General features: G+C 40.5%; 1 protein-coding gene and 1 long non-coding RNA gene across 4 annotated transcripts in view; one reads left to right on the plus strand and one right to left on the minus strand.

The window, feature by feature from the left end:
* Nucleotides 1-6,384, minus strand: part of SENP1 (SUMO specific peptidase 1) — a 58,393-nt gene extending 52,009 nt beyond the window's left edge. For 2 of the 3 annotated variants that reach the window (XM_036866863.1, XM_036866862.1), the window contains exons 1-3: nt 5,645-6,263; nt 2,101-2,148; nt 59-189 (exon numbers count right to left, since the gene is read on the minus strand). In XM_036866863.1, the coding sequence (XP_036722758.1) occupies nt 59-189; nt 2,101-2,148; nt 5,645-5,696 (231 nt within the window). In that variant the 5' untranslated portion in view covers nt 5,697-6,263. The other variant, XM_036866864.1, reaches the window with a different exon arrangement.
* Nucleotides 6,385-7,580: 1,196 nt separating this feature from the next.
* Nucleotides 7,581-9,901, plus strand: LOC118901794. The gene is made up of 3 exons (XR_005021471.1): nt 7,581-7,667; nt 8,327-8,449; nt 9,818-9,901. It is a non-coding gene; the product is annotated as an uncharacterized LOC118901794 (long non-coding RNA).
* Nucleotides 9,902-15,619: the final 5,718 nt, after the last annotated feature.

A 15,619-nucleotide genomic window follows, 5' to 3' on the forward strand; every position in this document is an offset into this window, starting at 1 on the left:
CAGATGAAAACTTAAGCCAAAATAATTCATTAATTAAGGAAAGAAAATTATTACTAACCTGATGGTCAGAAAGTGAAAGCTGGTCCTCTGGAAAACCTGTTTGTGACAGGAGATGGGTTTTGAATATGGAGTTGTGGTTCACTAAAGTTACTTCTCCAGCATCCATCCTCATCCTATCAGCGGTATCATCTGGGGAAAGAGTCCGGATTAGTTCAAGTCACGTAATTCTTCAATACCTACTTTCCTATGAACCAATCTTTTCACCTAATAAAAATGATTTCCCCCAAACACCTCTACAGTCAAATAAAACCGCTCCTTCATAACTATTGGCAAGAAATCTCAAAATGTCACTGTCAAAAAAACAGGCCCACGTGCAGAAATTGGTTAATTTGGAATCGAGATCATCTACTAAATAGTTCAAAACTTGTACAAAAATAAAAAGAGCTTAATTCAAAGTTTTAAAAATAATGAAATTTTCCCAAAAGATTTTTTTATTTTAACTGTAGAAAAAAAAAAAAAAACGGGGAAAAAATTTCACCATTCAAAGCAAATACTCTTAACCCTGGTTTATTTCCTCTGTTTCAACTCAACAAGGTGCTTTAAAATTTAATCCACTTGAAAATTTTTTCTGCAAAAAGCGTAATTTATTCATATAGCTCTTAACAGATATCAGCTCAGTTACTGTATACTGTGGCAGAACCGTACTTTATTACCATTTTTGAGACCTTTGTTACCATAAAAGAGTTAGAACAGGAACAAGTGAGAGTAAGAGAACTCAGTGATTTATACTGCTATCAGCAATGAGAGAGAAGGGAAACAAATGACCAGGAGAAAGAAGGTAGACTAAACAAAAGGAAAAAACAGTAGAGAGAAGACTAATGTGGACTTAAAAGGAGCATATGGGATGTTATAAGATCTAACTGTATAGATTTTTCAAACTATTCCTAAATTGACTACTAGTCTTGACCTTATATTGTTCCCCGTTATAGACATAAAGTACTATGAATAGCAGAAAATGTTCCAATCACAATTAATTCTCAATGCCACTAGCTAAATGAAATTTAAATTTTACCTTAATCATATTATTTATCACATAGAGGGCAGTATAACAGTACTAAAGAACAAGGACCCTGGAACCAGTCCCTGAGTTTAAATCCTGGCTCTGCCAGTTATAGCTGTGTGATCCTAGGCAAGTTTCTTAACCTCTGTGTCTCAGTTTCCCTGTCAATAAAATGGAGATAATAATAGTACCTACTAGGTACTAAAGTAAGTCCCCTACATACAAACGAGTTCCGTTCCGAGGGCGCGTCCGTTAAGTCCAATTTGTTTGTAAGTCCAACAAAGTTAGCCTAGGTACCCAACTAACACAATTGGCTATATAGTACTGTACTATAATAGGTTTATAATACTTTTCACACAAATAATACATAAAAAACAAACACAAAAAATAAAGAAAACATTTTTAATCTTACAGTACCTTGAAAAGTATAGTAGTACAGTGCAGTAAAACGGCTGGTGCTTCTTAGCAGTACGACCTACATTACTGCTGCTTTTACGCTTGCTTCCAGACATCCTGGGCTTGAAATAAAGACACTGTACTACTGTACTCTATACAGTACTGTACAGTAAAGTACACAAAAGCACAAGGACTTGTAGAGGATGCACGCACGTGACAATGTACGCCAGACACGTGAACTAACTTACGTGATTGGACACGCAAACGCATGTTCGCATCTTTGAAAAGAAAGTTCACAACTTGAAGGTTTGTATGTAGGGGACTTACTGTATTAGGTATTTTAAGTACTTAAAAAACAAAGCCTTGCACACAGAAATGCTTGCTACTGTGTATTTAGCTTTTTCAATACAATGAATGAGAAAATGCTTTAAAATGTTGCTATAAACAATATCCCAACCAAAAGAAAATTGTTTGGTATATTGTATTACATAATTAGGATGAGATCTCCTTTAAAATTATTATTAAGCACAAAGACACAAATACTGAAAATATTATTAAACACAAAGATGCAAATATTCTTTCACTCCAGCTTATCTAATCAGCGTAACTAAAAGGAATGAACACTACTTCATAGTCAGTCTTACCCATGTCAGGTGTTTTCACATCACTGACTTCAGCAAAGATACAAAGTCCTATAAAAGAAGACAGAAAATAGAAATGTTACATTCTGAAACATCTCTTTCATGTCATTACAGAACAGGAAGCCACTCAGAAGTGACACTTGTATTCTTAGTGGAGAAAAATATAACATGGTAAGGCAAGTTGATGGGAAGAGAATGGGAACTAAAACTAGCCTGAGGTAGTTCCAAACATTTTGGCAACCTGTGTAATACTAAACAGCAATTATGGACTACCCACAGAATCACAGAATAATACAGCACGAAGCAGGTTAGGAGAGCCAACCCTCTGCAGATTAATTTGCATATGATCATAAAGTTAGTGACTGCACTGAAATTACAACCTAAACATTCTTCCCAATCCATTACTCTTTCTATTACCTCATGCTAAACCATTTTATTTTATTTTATTTGGACCATTTTAAAAGTCTTTATTGAATTTGTTACAATATTGTTTCCGTTTTATGTTTTGGTTTTTTGGCCCCGAGGCACATGAGATCTTAGCTCCCTGACCAGGGTTCCCCCTGCATTGGAAGGCGAAGTCTTAACCACTGGACCACTAGGGAAGTCCCACTAAAAAATTTGTAAACAAGTGACAGATCTTGTGGTAGTCCTGTTAGGACTTCTCTTCCATACGTCTTAGCAGCCAAACAAAAAGTTATCAAGGAACACTTCACAGTTGTACTAAGTACTTTTCCCCCCATCATTACTCAAACAGTTGCATACCAAAGCCCCTTTGCCTACATGAAATTATTTTTTTCCTCGATATATCTAATTTGCCCAGAAAAAGAAGTTAAAAGACTAACTGGTGGAACTAGGTTAGTAAATGTACCCTTGGACACAGGCTTCTTGGCAGATTTACAATAGGAGGAGACTAGAGATGGTACATAGATATAGTCATAATCTTATCACATATTTTTAAAAAGATTGAGCACTATCAGAGCTTCAATCTAAGGAAACTGAATGATGATAACAGGAATTCTTTATGGCCCCAATAACGAAGTGCACACATAAAGGAAGGCTGCTTGAGCTTTTCCTGGCATAGGTACAGACTAAGCAGAGTAATCATCTGATTACCTAGTCTTGCCAGGGAGGTTTCCCAAAGAATTTAAGCCCTAGATTTAGGCTTCAAATATATTTCCAAATGCTCAACTTACTAAAAGGTTTCTATCTGGTAATTCTACAGATTATTCTTTCCGCTTCTTTCTTTTTTAATAAAGGCAAATTCCCTGGGTCCCCCATTAAGGGAAAAAAAAAATCCTATCAACCAATAAACTAGCAGTGGCTTTTTCACATTTCACTCTTTCAGGTCACCCCGTAACTGTCATTGCTAGTCTTTTTTTTTTTTTAACAAACCTACCCTTTTAATATTTATTTAAAGTTTCATAACACACCTGTTTGGCTTGGGTGGGGAGGGGTGAGGGGACATTTTTTTCAGGTTTAGTTTTAAAATATTTGCTCATTTTCTACTGTCCAATCATTTCAGCACTTCCAAAGGTTCCCTAGGACACTTTGCCTCTCTTCTCTCCCTGTCCCCCAGCCGCCCCCAGCTCTGGGGGCCCATGGGCCAGGAGTCACCACTAGTCTTTTTTGTTGTGTTAAGAATGCCAATTTAAAAGCCTGGTGCCCATCAGAACAATCCCATGTTAACTTTCTTTGCATTGCTGAGATAGATGTGAAGAGGGAAGCAAGCAAATCAAAGAATGTTAGAGATTATGTCCAGAGAGGTTAAGTGACTTGCCTGAAATCTCAAAGATGGGGCAAAGGGAAGACAAAAATCCAGGCATCCTCACTTCCAAGCAAATGTTCTTTCAATAAACAACACAAAATCTCACATCCTTTAGCATATCCTTATTCAAGGATTCATACACATTGGCAAGATAAAAGTAATCCCTAGCTAATTCTGGGGAATCCACGCTTTATTATAATTTTAAGAATTAAAGCCCCACATTTACATTTTAATACAAATACATCCAGCTTCTTCAGTGTGCTACTTCCTTTTTGTCACTTGGCAAATACAATGGGAGAAGGAATATTTTACCCCAAGATTCAACATGAAATGTTGGACCTGGAACCTCTGAAACCACCAAATTCTTTCAAGCATAAGAATTTTTTCCCTCTACGAAGAGCATTCTAGTAACACATTTTCTACTTCACTTTGTTCATTTAATTTACTAAAAGAACATAAGTAGTTACAGGTATTCAGGTGAAGTCAGGTAAGTAGCTGAACACAAGATAATAGGAAATCTGAAAGAAAAAAAAAAAAGATGGCAAAGTCCTGGCAATAACAGAATGTAATGAGTATGGTAAAACATTTATAAGTTTACATACATGCAAAGAGCTGATTATAAAAGTGAATGTTTAGAGCTATGATGAAGTTTTTTGAAAGTATATATTGAGGAGAGGCATTGTACAATTAGCTTTATGCAGGACCAAGATGTAGTAAGAACAATTTATGATATGAGAAGGGCGTGGAAGTGATCATATGAATTATCCTACTACGAACTGTGGGAAATTATGTTTATGAGACAGTTTGTACTATATCATTATGTATTTTTTGGTTGTTTTTCATATTTTTACAAGGAATCTCTCCAATTAGACTCTAACACCTTAAACACCAAAGATTCATTTTCTTTCATACACAAACATTTACTGTGCACCAATAACATACAGGGGACTGGTGATACAAAGATGAATAAGAACTGGTCCCTGCTGCTGAGAATCTCACTGTCCACAGGAGGAAACCAGATTCATCAACAGATACTTACAGCCAGACAATAAAGCTGGTGCAATTGGTAGGAGGTGTAGGAGTCAGCTAAAGAAAAGGAAAGACTTCTGAAGCAGCAGTCAAGAGTTACATCACCTTAGCTTGAGGCAGAAGAACCTGTCTTTTAATCCACTTGCTCCCTCTAGATTTGTCATCAGATGGGTGATACGAAGACCACCTTTGCAGTTGGGATAATTAATTGGAATTAGGTAAGAGTGAATGAGGCTTCTCAAGATAAAAACAAATGAGGCTTCCAAAATGGGACTAGAGGGAAAAAAGGGAAACTCTAAATTGGAAGGTTAAGGGATCATGCTTAAAGAGATGCTTAAGGTTTCACGGTAACTGTAATTTCAAATTCAGTGTAATCTATCTTTCAACATGAGTCCTTAACACAAATTATCTTTATAGAGAGTGAAGATTTAGGAGATGATGCGATCTACTCCATCCAAAAACATCCAATTGGAAGAGGGACCCTAAATCAAATAGTTAGTGGCCTATAAAAGGCTTTATATAAATTTCATAAGAATCACCACCACCCCAAATATAAGTGAACCAAACGTGAGATGAAATGACTTAACAAGGCTGACGTGAAAGTGATAAAGGAGCAAGTTATTGCCAACAAGATAGTGGAAATACTGCAGAGGCACCGATAAACAGAAATCACCAAGCTCAAGAGAAACCGGGCATATATCCAGAGAGATCACGTTAGGGGACCCCAAGAAAGAGACGGTTCAAAGGAATTACCAGAAGGCGATGAGCCAGGTAAGCAAACGGTGGCGGTTAAGGGGATTTTCATAACCTGGGCAGGAGGGTCCAGACGCTTCTCTCTGGTGGTGGCACTAGCGGTATCACATCTCGGGGAGATACCACAGAGTAAAAAGAGTTGGAGAAATGTTTACGTGAGACGCAGAAGTAGTCGAGAAATATCTTTCAGGTCTCAAGGAAGGCGGGAGGTGAAGCAGGTATAACAGAAAAGCTGAGCTTCCCGGTGAAAACAGCTTTCCCCTGAGAGAAGACCTGCTCTGGCGGGAAAGCCCCGAAATCCCAACCGGCCTTTTCCTCACACGTAGGGCTCGGTGCTGAGATGGGGCCGGCCGTGACCTTAGGGAGACGGCCTCTCCTCGACCCCGGAGAAAGAGGCCTCAAGGAACGGCCTCGGGAAACCTAACTAACGGCCACCGGCCAGACCGCGGCCGGCAGACAGCAGGGGTGAGGGGAGGTGGTCCCAGGGGGCGGGGCAGAGGAAAAAGCGCCGTCCCCACAGCCGTCCCCGCTTCCGTCCAGCCCAGCCCAGGCTGCCGGGCCCGGGCTCGCACTGCCTCCCGGCCCAAGCTCCCTCCATCCTCACCCCTCCCCCAGCTTCCCGCCGCCACTCACCGAACCGGAACCGGCTGCTATGCGAAGGGGTTTCCGGCCGGGCGCGGAACGCAAAACCCGGGAACCGCCGCGAACCGGAACCGCCTCCACAACACCGGAAGAGCTGTTCGGTGGCAGCGGAGGAGGGGGGTGGGGCGAGAGGTCAAAGAGCAGAGTCGAGGACCCGCGCAACGCCTGCGCAGTGTGGCGAGGCCTGAGAAGCCGAGGGATCATCGAAGGCTGTGGTTATGATTTCCTCTTTCAGTTTAGACTTTTTCTTGTTCTCGTTGTTAGAATACTGTGAGTTTGCCCTTCGTCCTTCGCTTTTCTCTGTTCCCTCGGCCCCCTTACCTGCCGCCTTCTGGTTCCGCTCTGGCGGTTTTTGCTTATGCTCTGGTTTCCATGGCAGCTTCTTGCTGTGGCCCTCGATCTGCGGGAACCTGTGTCCACCTTGACAGATGTTGACCTGAGAGCTAAATCTAACTCAGGCTAGATTCATGTTTTATTGAGAATCACAAAACGTTAGTGCTTGTAGAGGTTATTGGAGATCATTCAGTCTGACTTTCAGAGATGTGAAGTCTTTTCCCAAAGTTATAAAGTACATGGCAGATCTGGGCCTAGTAAACAAGTTTCTTAACTTGCAATCCTATACTCTTTGCACTACATCATGCTTGATTGGCCATTGGGGAAAAGGGGGCGGGGAGCAGCTTGGGATTGGCTTAGGTTGGACTCTAGAAACGTGTAGAAATTTCCAGAACTCTGGAGGAGTTTGAAACACTCCTCCAGGAAGTGTAAGGAAAGCTATCCGGGGTCAAACCCGGATACTTCAGATTTCTGCCCTCTGAAGAACTAAATGGCCATGTTGTTGTTCCTGGGACCGAATTGATTAGCCTTTAATCTTTATTTTTAAGAGAAAATAATGAGAAGAAATATGTTTGTTCATTTAGACTTGTTACCAAGTCCCTCAGCTTGGCAGGCCTCAGGACCCAGGCCCTGTCTAGAAGTCTTGGAGAAATGCTTCTGAGTAAGCACTCTAGACCCAGATGACAGCCACAGTCTGAGGTCAGACTTGGCTGAGCTGGAGGCCCCCAGCCGTTTAGCTACTCCCAGATGCTGGAGAAGATGCTTGCTGAGTTCAGGATATCTTGCCCTGTCAAATGTATAAAAGTAGATTATATGTATCACTTCATATGCTGACATTTTATACTGTCAGGTTCTAAGACCTGTTAGTATTGAACATACCTGGTCCATGTCACTTTTGTCCATCTTAATCATTCCACAGATCTGTTGATTTGCGTTAAACTCTGTCTCTATTTCTAGGAGACAACCATGCATAAAGAGGAGTTGCATCTGAAATTTTTCATGTGTGTGATTCAGTCTCGCCAGTTAGTCAGGACTCCTCAGAGAACAGGTACCAGTGTCTCCTGATCATACTCCAGTGACAGAATGGGTTCTCTTGCAGGGAATCTCAGTACAGGATATGAGACTTACTAGTGTAGAGGCAGGCTTTAGCAGTCAACTGACCTTGTTTATTCCATCCCCACTATGATAAAATGTTTATGACTGAGTCCTGTCTTTTCCTTGTACAAGTATCAGGTGAGATTTTGGCCTGATGTGTGGGGGATAGGCCCCAGGCAGGTAAGGAGGACTTGGGAGTTGAAGGAGAACAAGATTTATAGCACATGAGCTGGTAGTTGATTTCTCTGTCCTTTGTGAATTATTTCAACCTTTCCAGGTTCATCTGTGGGAGTCCTTGTTGCCATTGGAACTGACACTCCAAAACCTATAAGATAAATAGAGTCCCAAAGAAAAATGGCTTTCTCTTCCACCCCAGTCTTAAAGTTTCTAGTTATGTGTTCTGCCTTTACCTCATTTATGTCAAAATAGTAGAACCTTTTGGAGGTAAGATAGTTGTTGATAAGAGTCATCACTTCTCTAATTTGTCCCTGGATTTATGCGAAAAATGCCCTGGACAGCTAACTGAGAGCCATAGAGAAAGTGAAAGAGAATAAAGAGCACTCCCCTCCCTGAATCCCACCTTGAGGGTGACCTAGAAATGTTGCTTCTCAGCTGGGGAAGCTTCAACTTGCTGCATGCTCATACAAAAGCCACCACCCAAGACAGATGCCTTGAAGAGTCTAGATACTATGGATGATCCAGACACCGTGGAAGGCATACCTATTTTTAAAAATGGTGAGGCATGTGGTTAAACAAGGGGGAGGAATGTGGAAAGGAGTATTGGAAAGTGAAAAATTTATGAGTAGCATTATAAATCAGGATAGACTTGCTAAATTCAAAATATGAGTTAAGACACAGGGGAGAAAGTTGTGTGTGTGTGTGTGTGTGTGTGAGAGAGAGAGAGAGAGAGAAATCTGTAAAACTACAGAAAGAGGGACAGTTCCCTCTATGAAGAATAGCTTGATTTAGTCAATAGTAAGTCTTGTGGCTCCCTCATAACTGTAAGCTGCTAATCTGGTTTAACCTATTATTAGGAACCTTGATATATAAAAATGTGAAACTTAAAAAAATAAATTAAGGAGTTATTATATCACAAAGTGATTCCAAATATCATAAAAAATATTCACCTTCAGAATCCACTTAATAACAGATTTCTCTTTAAGTAGTGTCCAACTCTTAGGCAATTTATATGAAACTTCAGAAACACATTTCTGTGTTTCTTCTCAACTTAAATATATCTGTATTGGAGTCAGTTCACTGCAAACATTTATTGAGTTCCCACTATGTGCCCAATAATATGCTAGAAATGATAAGAGAGGTTGTAACATAACCTTGTCATTGTTGCAGTAGTTTACAATTTGGAAATGCCTTAAAGATTATTTAGTCCAACTCCTTATATTTCCAGAAGGAATTCAGGTCTAAAAAGGTTTTCCTCAAGAAGTTAACAAATTCATTGGAGTAATTACTCCCAGCACCTATGAAGTATATAGCAATATTTATTCAATAATTTTTGAGCACTTACTATTTGAAGTCATTGTACTAGACTCAGTAGGAGATGAGAAAATGAACTAGATGCTTTTCCTATCCCCCAGCAGCTGACGATCAAGAAGGGAGATAATAAGTTAAGAGCTTGATAACTTTGGTTCAAAAATGTTGAATTTAAAAAGAAGATGCCTTGGAGATGTAGGAAAGGGAGGGGCCAGCTGACTGTTTAGGTAGAGTTTCACTGAGCTTCAGCATGTTGGCAGGGCACAATGGTCCAGGATCCAGTCCTAAGCTTTGAAATGGCATACACTCTAACTTAATTCAGTCCCCTTAGTGTACCCAGGGTTAACCAGACTCACAAGAAAATGGTTTGTATACAAGAATCCCAATTTATTAAGCTGTTGGAAGAATACATATCTATATATGGCAACTGTGTGTGGTCTGTGTCCCTTTAATCAGACATTGCTTTGCCCATGCATAAAAAGCTGCTAGGTAAAGAAGCCCAGCTGGTGGACTTGTCCTACAGTTTCCCGAATTTGTATAGATTATTTCTTATTTGCCCTCTTCTTCCCTGCTTTTCCCATTCTCATTTTGCTCTATACTTAATACTCACCTCAGACCCCCTTTGCTCTGATGACCCATTTGGAACTGCTTCTGTGGTTTGAACTCAGCATTATCCCATGGACAAAATTTTGATGTTCACCTTCTGCCTTTAAGCACTGAGGCCTCAGGTAAGAGCTACATTTAACCCTTCCAACTCTCCCATTAGAGATTGAGAATCAAATATCTTCCCAATTTGCCCCAATGGGGCCTCCATTCCTCCTTATCTGCCTTTCTCCCTGCCTACTTCCCCTCCTTCATTCCCTCCTCTTCCCTTCCTTTTCTTCCTTTCTCTCTACCTCCCTCCTTTTTGTTCCTTCCAAGAAAACTTGTTTAGCACATACTATGTCAGGCACTGTACTTGGCACTGGGAGTAAAGTAAGGAAAATCAGTACATTGCCTGCCCTCATGAAGCTTATGGTCTTGTGGGAGGAAGACAGTAATCACATGATCACACATGTGGCTAGATAATTAGAATAATGCTAGTACAATGAAGGAAAATAATACCATGTAATCAGAGTGTAAAACAGAGCACCTAACCTGGCCTGAGAAGTCAGAAAAATGCTTTCTCGGGAAGACCTGAGAGATGAGTATGCACTAGCCAGGCAAAGGGGGAAGAGGAGCTTTCTGGAAAAAGGGACAGTAGGCTCTGAGATGAGAAGGAGTTTGGCTCATTGGAGGAGTAGAGAGGCCAGTACAACTTGAGTGAGGGGAGGAGTAACTGGGGAGCCAACTATAAAGATAGTAGAAGAGCCAAATCATGCTGTGCCTTCTGGGTTTTACCACTTCTAAGCTGTAAGAACCTGTATTCTTGCTAAAGGAAAATCAGTGGGAGCTCTGCCTCTATCAAGATTGCCTTCATCTCAACCTAGTCACCATTCAACATTGAGCTCCCGATCCCAACCTCGCAGGACCAGCTCCAAGGAACTTGTATTTTCATGAAGCTAAAGTTCTCAGGGCTTTTATAGTGTCAACTAAATTGGAAAGATCACTGAGTGGGAAAATAGCCTTATAGATGCTTTTCTTCCAGTCAAATATGCAAGGATACCAGTAGACCTGTGGAACACTTTTTTTCATCTTCCATTGGTTAATAGAAATGATCTTATTTATCCTCTTGGACCACCCTACTATGGGTGGCCCCCTGTTAAACTGCCTCTCAGTTAACCCAGGGAAATGTGTATAAGAGCCTGAAGGTATATCCCTTGGACTTGCTAAACAGCTAGGCCTTTCACATTATGCTTGATGAGATGAAGTAGAAGATCTGAAGTAGAAGACTCACTCCCAATATTGTCTTATATAATGATTATTTGTCTTCTCTTCTCTGATATCCCCCCAAACTTTCTTCTTTAAGAAAAGAAAAAGTGTATCTGGTCCAAGCTTGAGTCTTCATACCTCAGCTAAAGACTTTGTTTACCTCTGCCCTTATCAAGACTTGAATGTGGTGCTTCAGCCTGCGGTAGGGGTCATCTTGTTACCTGTAACCTCTTTCTTGAGCTAGCTTTCTCAAGAAGTTGATCCTCATTGGCAGAAATGACTCCATAGGAACCACCCAGGCCTTTGAGACATGCAGATTTATTCTTCAAGTGGCTGGTGTTCCTAGACCTCCACAACTTAGAACAATGATTCTCAAACTTCATTGTGCATCTGAATCACTTGGAGGGCTTGTTAAACCACATTGCTGTGCCTCAGCCCCAGAGTTTCTGATTCAGTAGGTTCCAGGTAGGGCCCCAAAATTTTCATTTCTGACAAGGATCCAGGTGATGCTGAATCTGCTGGACTGGAATCAAGAAGTTTTGTCTTAAGCCAGTGCACTGTGTCAGAAACTTTAATATTTGTTGCTAGTAGAGGCTGCAGTGTCTCCAGGGGTCATCCTATGCTAACTAGAGCTAAAGATGACTCTCCAGCGCAGACAGTGGTTTCATGCTTGTGCCCAGGGTCTGTCCTCAGAGAGCTTACATTCTAGTGGAGGCAAACACACAATAGTATATTAGTCAGGTGATGACTAGACGAGATCCAGGGGTTGTGTAGAAGTGAGAGGACCAGATAGATATTTGTTTCAACCCAGAGAGAGACCCATACCTAACTGCTACATATGTTTCACAATATGAACCCACCAAGTCATAGTAACCCAGTTACAATTCTGATTCTAGTCCAAAGGAAATCTTGGTGATCCTCTGGTATGATACTCCTAACTTCTTCCTGCCTCAGAACCTTTGCATTTGCTATTCTCCCCATCTGAAAGCTCTCCCTCCAACTGGTAGCATGGTTTTCTCTCCTGTTTGTTCAGACTTCTTCCTAGAATGTCATTTCAGCAAGGTTTTTCCAGAACACCCTACTTCAGATAGCACACTTGTTGCTCTGCTTCTTTGCCCTGCTTTATTTTTCTTCAAAGCATTTATCACTAATTGACTAATTTGTTCATTATCTGCTTTCCTCACTATTATTTAAGCTCCATAAGGATAGACAGGTTTTGTTTTGTTCCTCCAATCCTGGATCCCCTTGTGTCTAGAACAGTGCCTAACATGTAATAGGTGCTCAATATTTGTTGACTGAACACAAGAAACCTATAGTATGCTATTTCCTCTTCTCCTGGGTTAGAGTTACACCTGGATGACTGACATACCTACTTCTCATTCCTAAATGATGGTCCTGGTACAGCATCACTAGCATCATCACCATAATCTTTATCTTCTCATACCATCCTAGTGGTAGTGAATGGACTCATGAGTATGGCATACAACATCCTCTTTATTGCCCCTCATCTATACCAGCCTTTAGTAATCATTGTGAAAGAGATCTTCTGTCTTCATGAACTACTCGACTTTCTGGCAGTAATGTCTAATTTTATCCTAGTTTAGAGGGTCCTCTCCAAAGCTCTCTATATGTTTATTTAACTACCATTACTTAACAGGGTTAATGGGCAGAGCATATGAACCAAGTACTTTAGGATACCTCAGCTGGTTTACTCAAGTGCTCTTCCTATCTAGCTGCTGTAGAATTCTCTTTAAACATCTTCTTGTACTTCTCTCCCCCAGAATGCCTTATAATTGTATGCCATGATAATTACGCCATGATAATTATAATTTTTGCCCCTATTATTTGCCTGGACTTCATGTCAATATCCCAAATAGCTGGCTAATACCTAGAAAGCTCTGGGGAGTCTAAGAGGACCTCCTAAATGTCTTCCCATACTATGAGGATCTATGTAAAGAATATGTCTTTCATTGCTTGGTACCAGCGTATGACGTATAAGGTGAGCTGTCGTATAAGGTGGCTCTCCTTTGTGCTGAAAACAAGAAGACCACCAACAGATAGTACAAGGTAGAAGAAATAGTGGACTTTAACCACATGGCCTTCTGGGTCCAACTGACTCTCTTCTTATGGGTTCAAGTCTTTTTTTCCCCTCACTCTCTGCCAAGTCCCCTAAAGCCTGAATTCTAGCTACAAACCTCGACAACTGAAGAAAGCTGATTATATTTTAGACAAAGTTCTAGATTTCCAGCAGAACCCTAGCTAATTCCTATCATTGAGTCATTAGAATGGGCATAAGCCCCTCTTGAGAAGCCTATTTGAGGACCCCAGGTTTTTTTCCTGTGCAAACCCAGGACATTTTAGCTTTCTTCTCTGGAAGAGGGGTCCAGGGTGTCCTTTTTCAGCCCCATTAAACCATACCAGCAATGAAAATAATCTTCTAATAAGGGCAAATTCAGCTGCTGGCTTAGTTTGGTTGCCTCAAGATTTTTTTGGGTACCATCTCTTGTTTGCCTAACTTGCTGCTTTGTTTTTGTGACTCCTGGTCCTTAACTCTGCTAAGCTGTGTGCTTTACTCCTGACAGTTTCCTTAGGCATCCTAGCTTGTATGACAATGTTTAGACCCCTTTCTCAACCTCTTCTTCCTTAGTCACCATACTATGTTTACCTGTAGGCTTCACATACCAGCACCATGCCCTGAGGGATGCTTCTCAGCCTCCCCTATTAGAGGCCCGAGGATTGGATATATACCATATTTTTTAGAACTTCCCAGATCTCAAACATTCCCTTCTGTCATCAGTCCACCATCAAATTATACATCCAAATTTTGATTCATAAGTCAACCATGGCTCACGAAAATGCCCCTTCCAAGTTGTTAAGGTTCCTGGGAAACTATATTTGAAATTTAAAAGTTGTTTGATAAACAGAAAATTATGAAAAAGTGAAATGTATTGTCCTGGAGTTTAAGATTAAAATTATGGAAAATCCATATAAGGAGCTGTCATGGTTTTATCATATCATCCATCTCTCTAATACTGGAATATCCACTGGTGTCTCTCAAACAGTACTAAATAAACACTGCCAAATTCTTGCTATCCAGGTCCCATTTTTTTTCTTACTCCGTTTTCCCTCAACTAATATATTTATGGCATAAGAATTTGATATATTATAATTGTTAATTGGGTTATTGACTTCTTCAATTATATCCCAGGTCCAATGAAATATAAGCTTCCTATGAACCTTTGATAGCCCCTCTAGATAAGCTTCTTGAGAGCTTATTATAACCTCAGTACCTGACACAGTGGCTGGCACATAATGAGTCCTCAATAAATATTTGTTGAATGTATGAATAAATTAATAATGAATAGGGGTTTCTCAAAATTCTTATCAGGAAGACATTTACAGCCATTTCTTAATATGATGTATTTCTTCCATTAGCTACTCTCTATTTTGGGTTGGATTTTTACTAATTTAGCTCTCAGAGAGTAACATCTTCAAATTTGGGGATTACACCAGGATGACCATAGGCAAGGCCTAAGTACTTTCTGTGATTCCAACCTCCAACTGACCTGAAGGTTCCCTAGGTGCCTTTTGATATGATATTTCTTTGAATTGTGCTCATATAGTTTTCTAGGAACTCCTAGGGATGATTGATCCCTGGACAGAAAAAGGGATCTAAAGGATCAAGTATCTTGGGATAAGGCTATGAGTGAATGACATTTCCTTGTCTTTACCTAATTAAGGTAGACTCATTAATGCAGTAATTCATTAAGAACACTTTCAATGAAGATATAGGAATCGGTAGTGGGTAGAAAGGGGAAGGGGTGGATTGATTTTTAAATTTCAGCCTTTAGATTAATTTTTGGAGTTAGAAACCCCAGAATGTATGGGGAGCTTTTCCAGCCTCTCCTTTTTCAAATTTTAAATACATATTTATTGAGATGTAATTCACATATCATAAAATTCACCCATTTAATATGTATAATTTGGGCTTCTATCTTCCAGTTCCCCATGTAAGGCGCTTGGAAGTCACACTCCATGCTAACAGCAAGTAATAGTAAAAAGACTGAAAAACCAACAACTCTTCTTGAATCTGTAAGAGAGGGGAGGACAAAGGGCAAACTGTTGACCCCAAAACTGGAGAGACAAACAGGTGAATACAGTTTATCACAGCTTACTGGAGCAGAGACCCAGGAGTGGAAACCTCCTCCGGAACCAGTGAAGGGGTAGGAAAGCCTGAACTGTAATTGACAAATTGCTGGAGGCTCAGTGCACACAGTTCTGGGAGTTAAAAACTATAGGGGGATCCAATCAAAGGGGGACCCTCACAATATTGTGAGATTTACTTCCAGGAGTTTGACCAGATTCCCACAGTAAATATCAGAGAAAAATCTCCTTGGGCTTCCAGCAGGGAGAGGAGAAGAGGAACCATTTTGAACTAAACCAGAGTGCTACCAAGTCCAAGCTTGTACTGCTTGCCTCACGACAAGCCAGTAAATTGAGAGACGAGTTGTTGGGGCAAGGAATAGCAGCTTTATTTGGAAAGCCAGCAGACTGAGAAGATGGTAG

Source organism: Balaenoptera musculus, chromosome 10 (assembly GCF_009873245.2).
Source record: "Balaenoptera musculus isolate JJ_BM4_2016_0621 chromosome 10, mBalMus1.pri.v3, whole genome shotgun sequence".
In the NCBI taxonomy this organism is placed as follows: Eukaryota; Metazoa; Chordata; class Mammalia; order Artiodactyla; family Balaenopteridae; genus Balaenoptera; species Balaenoptera musculus.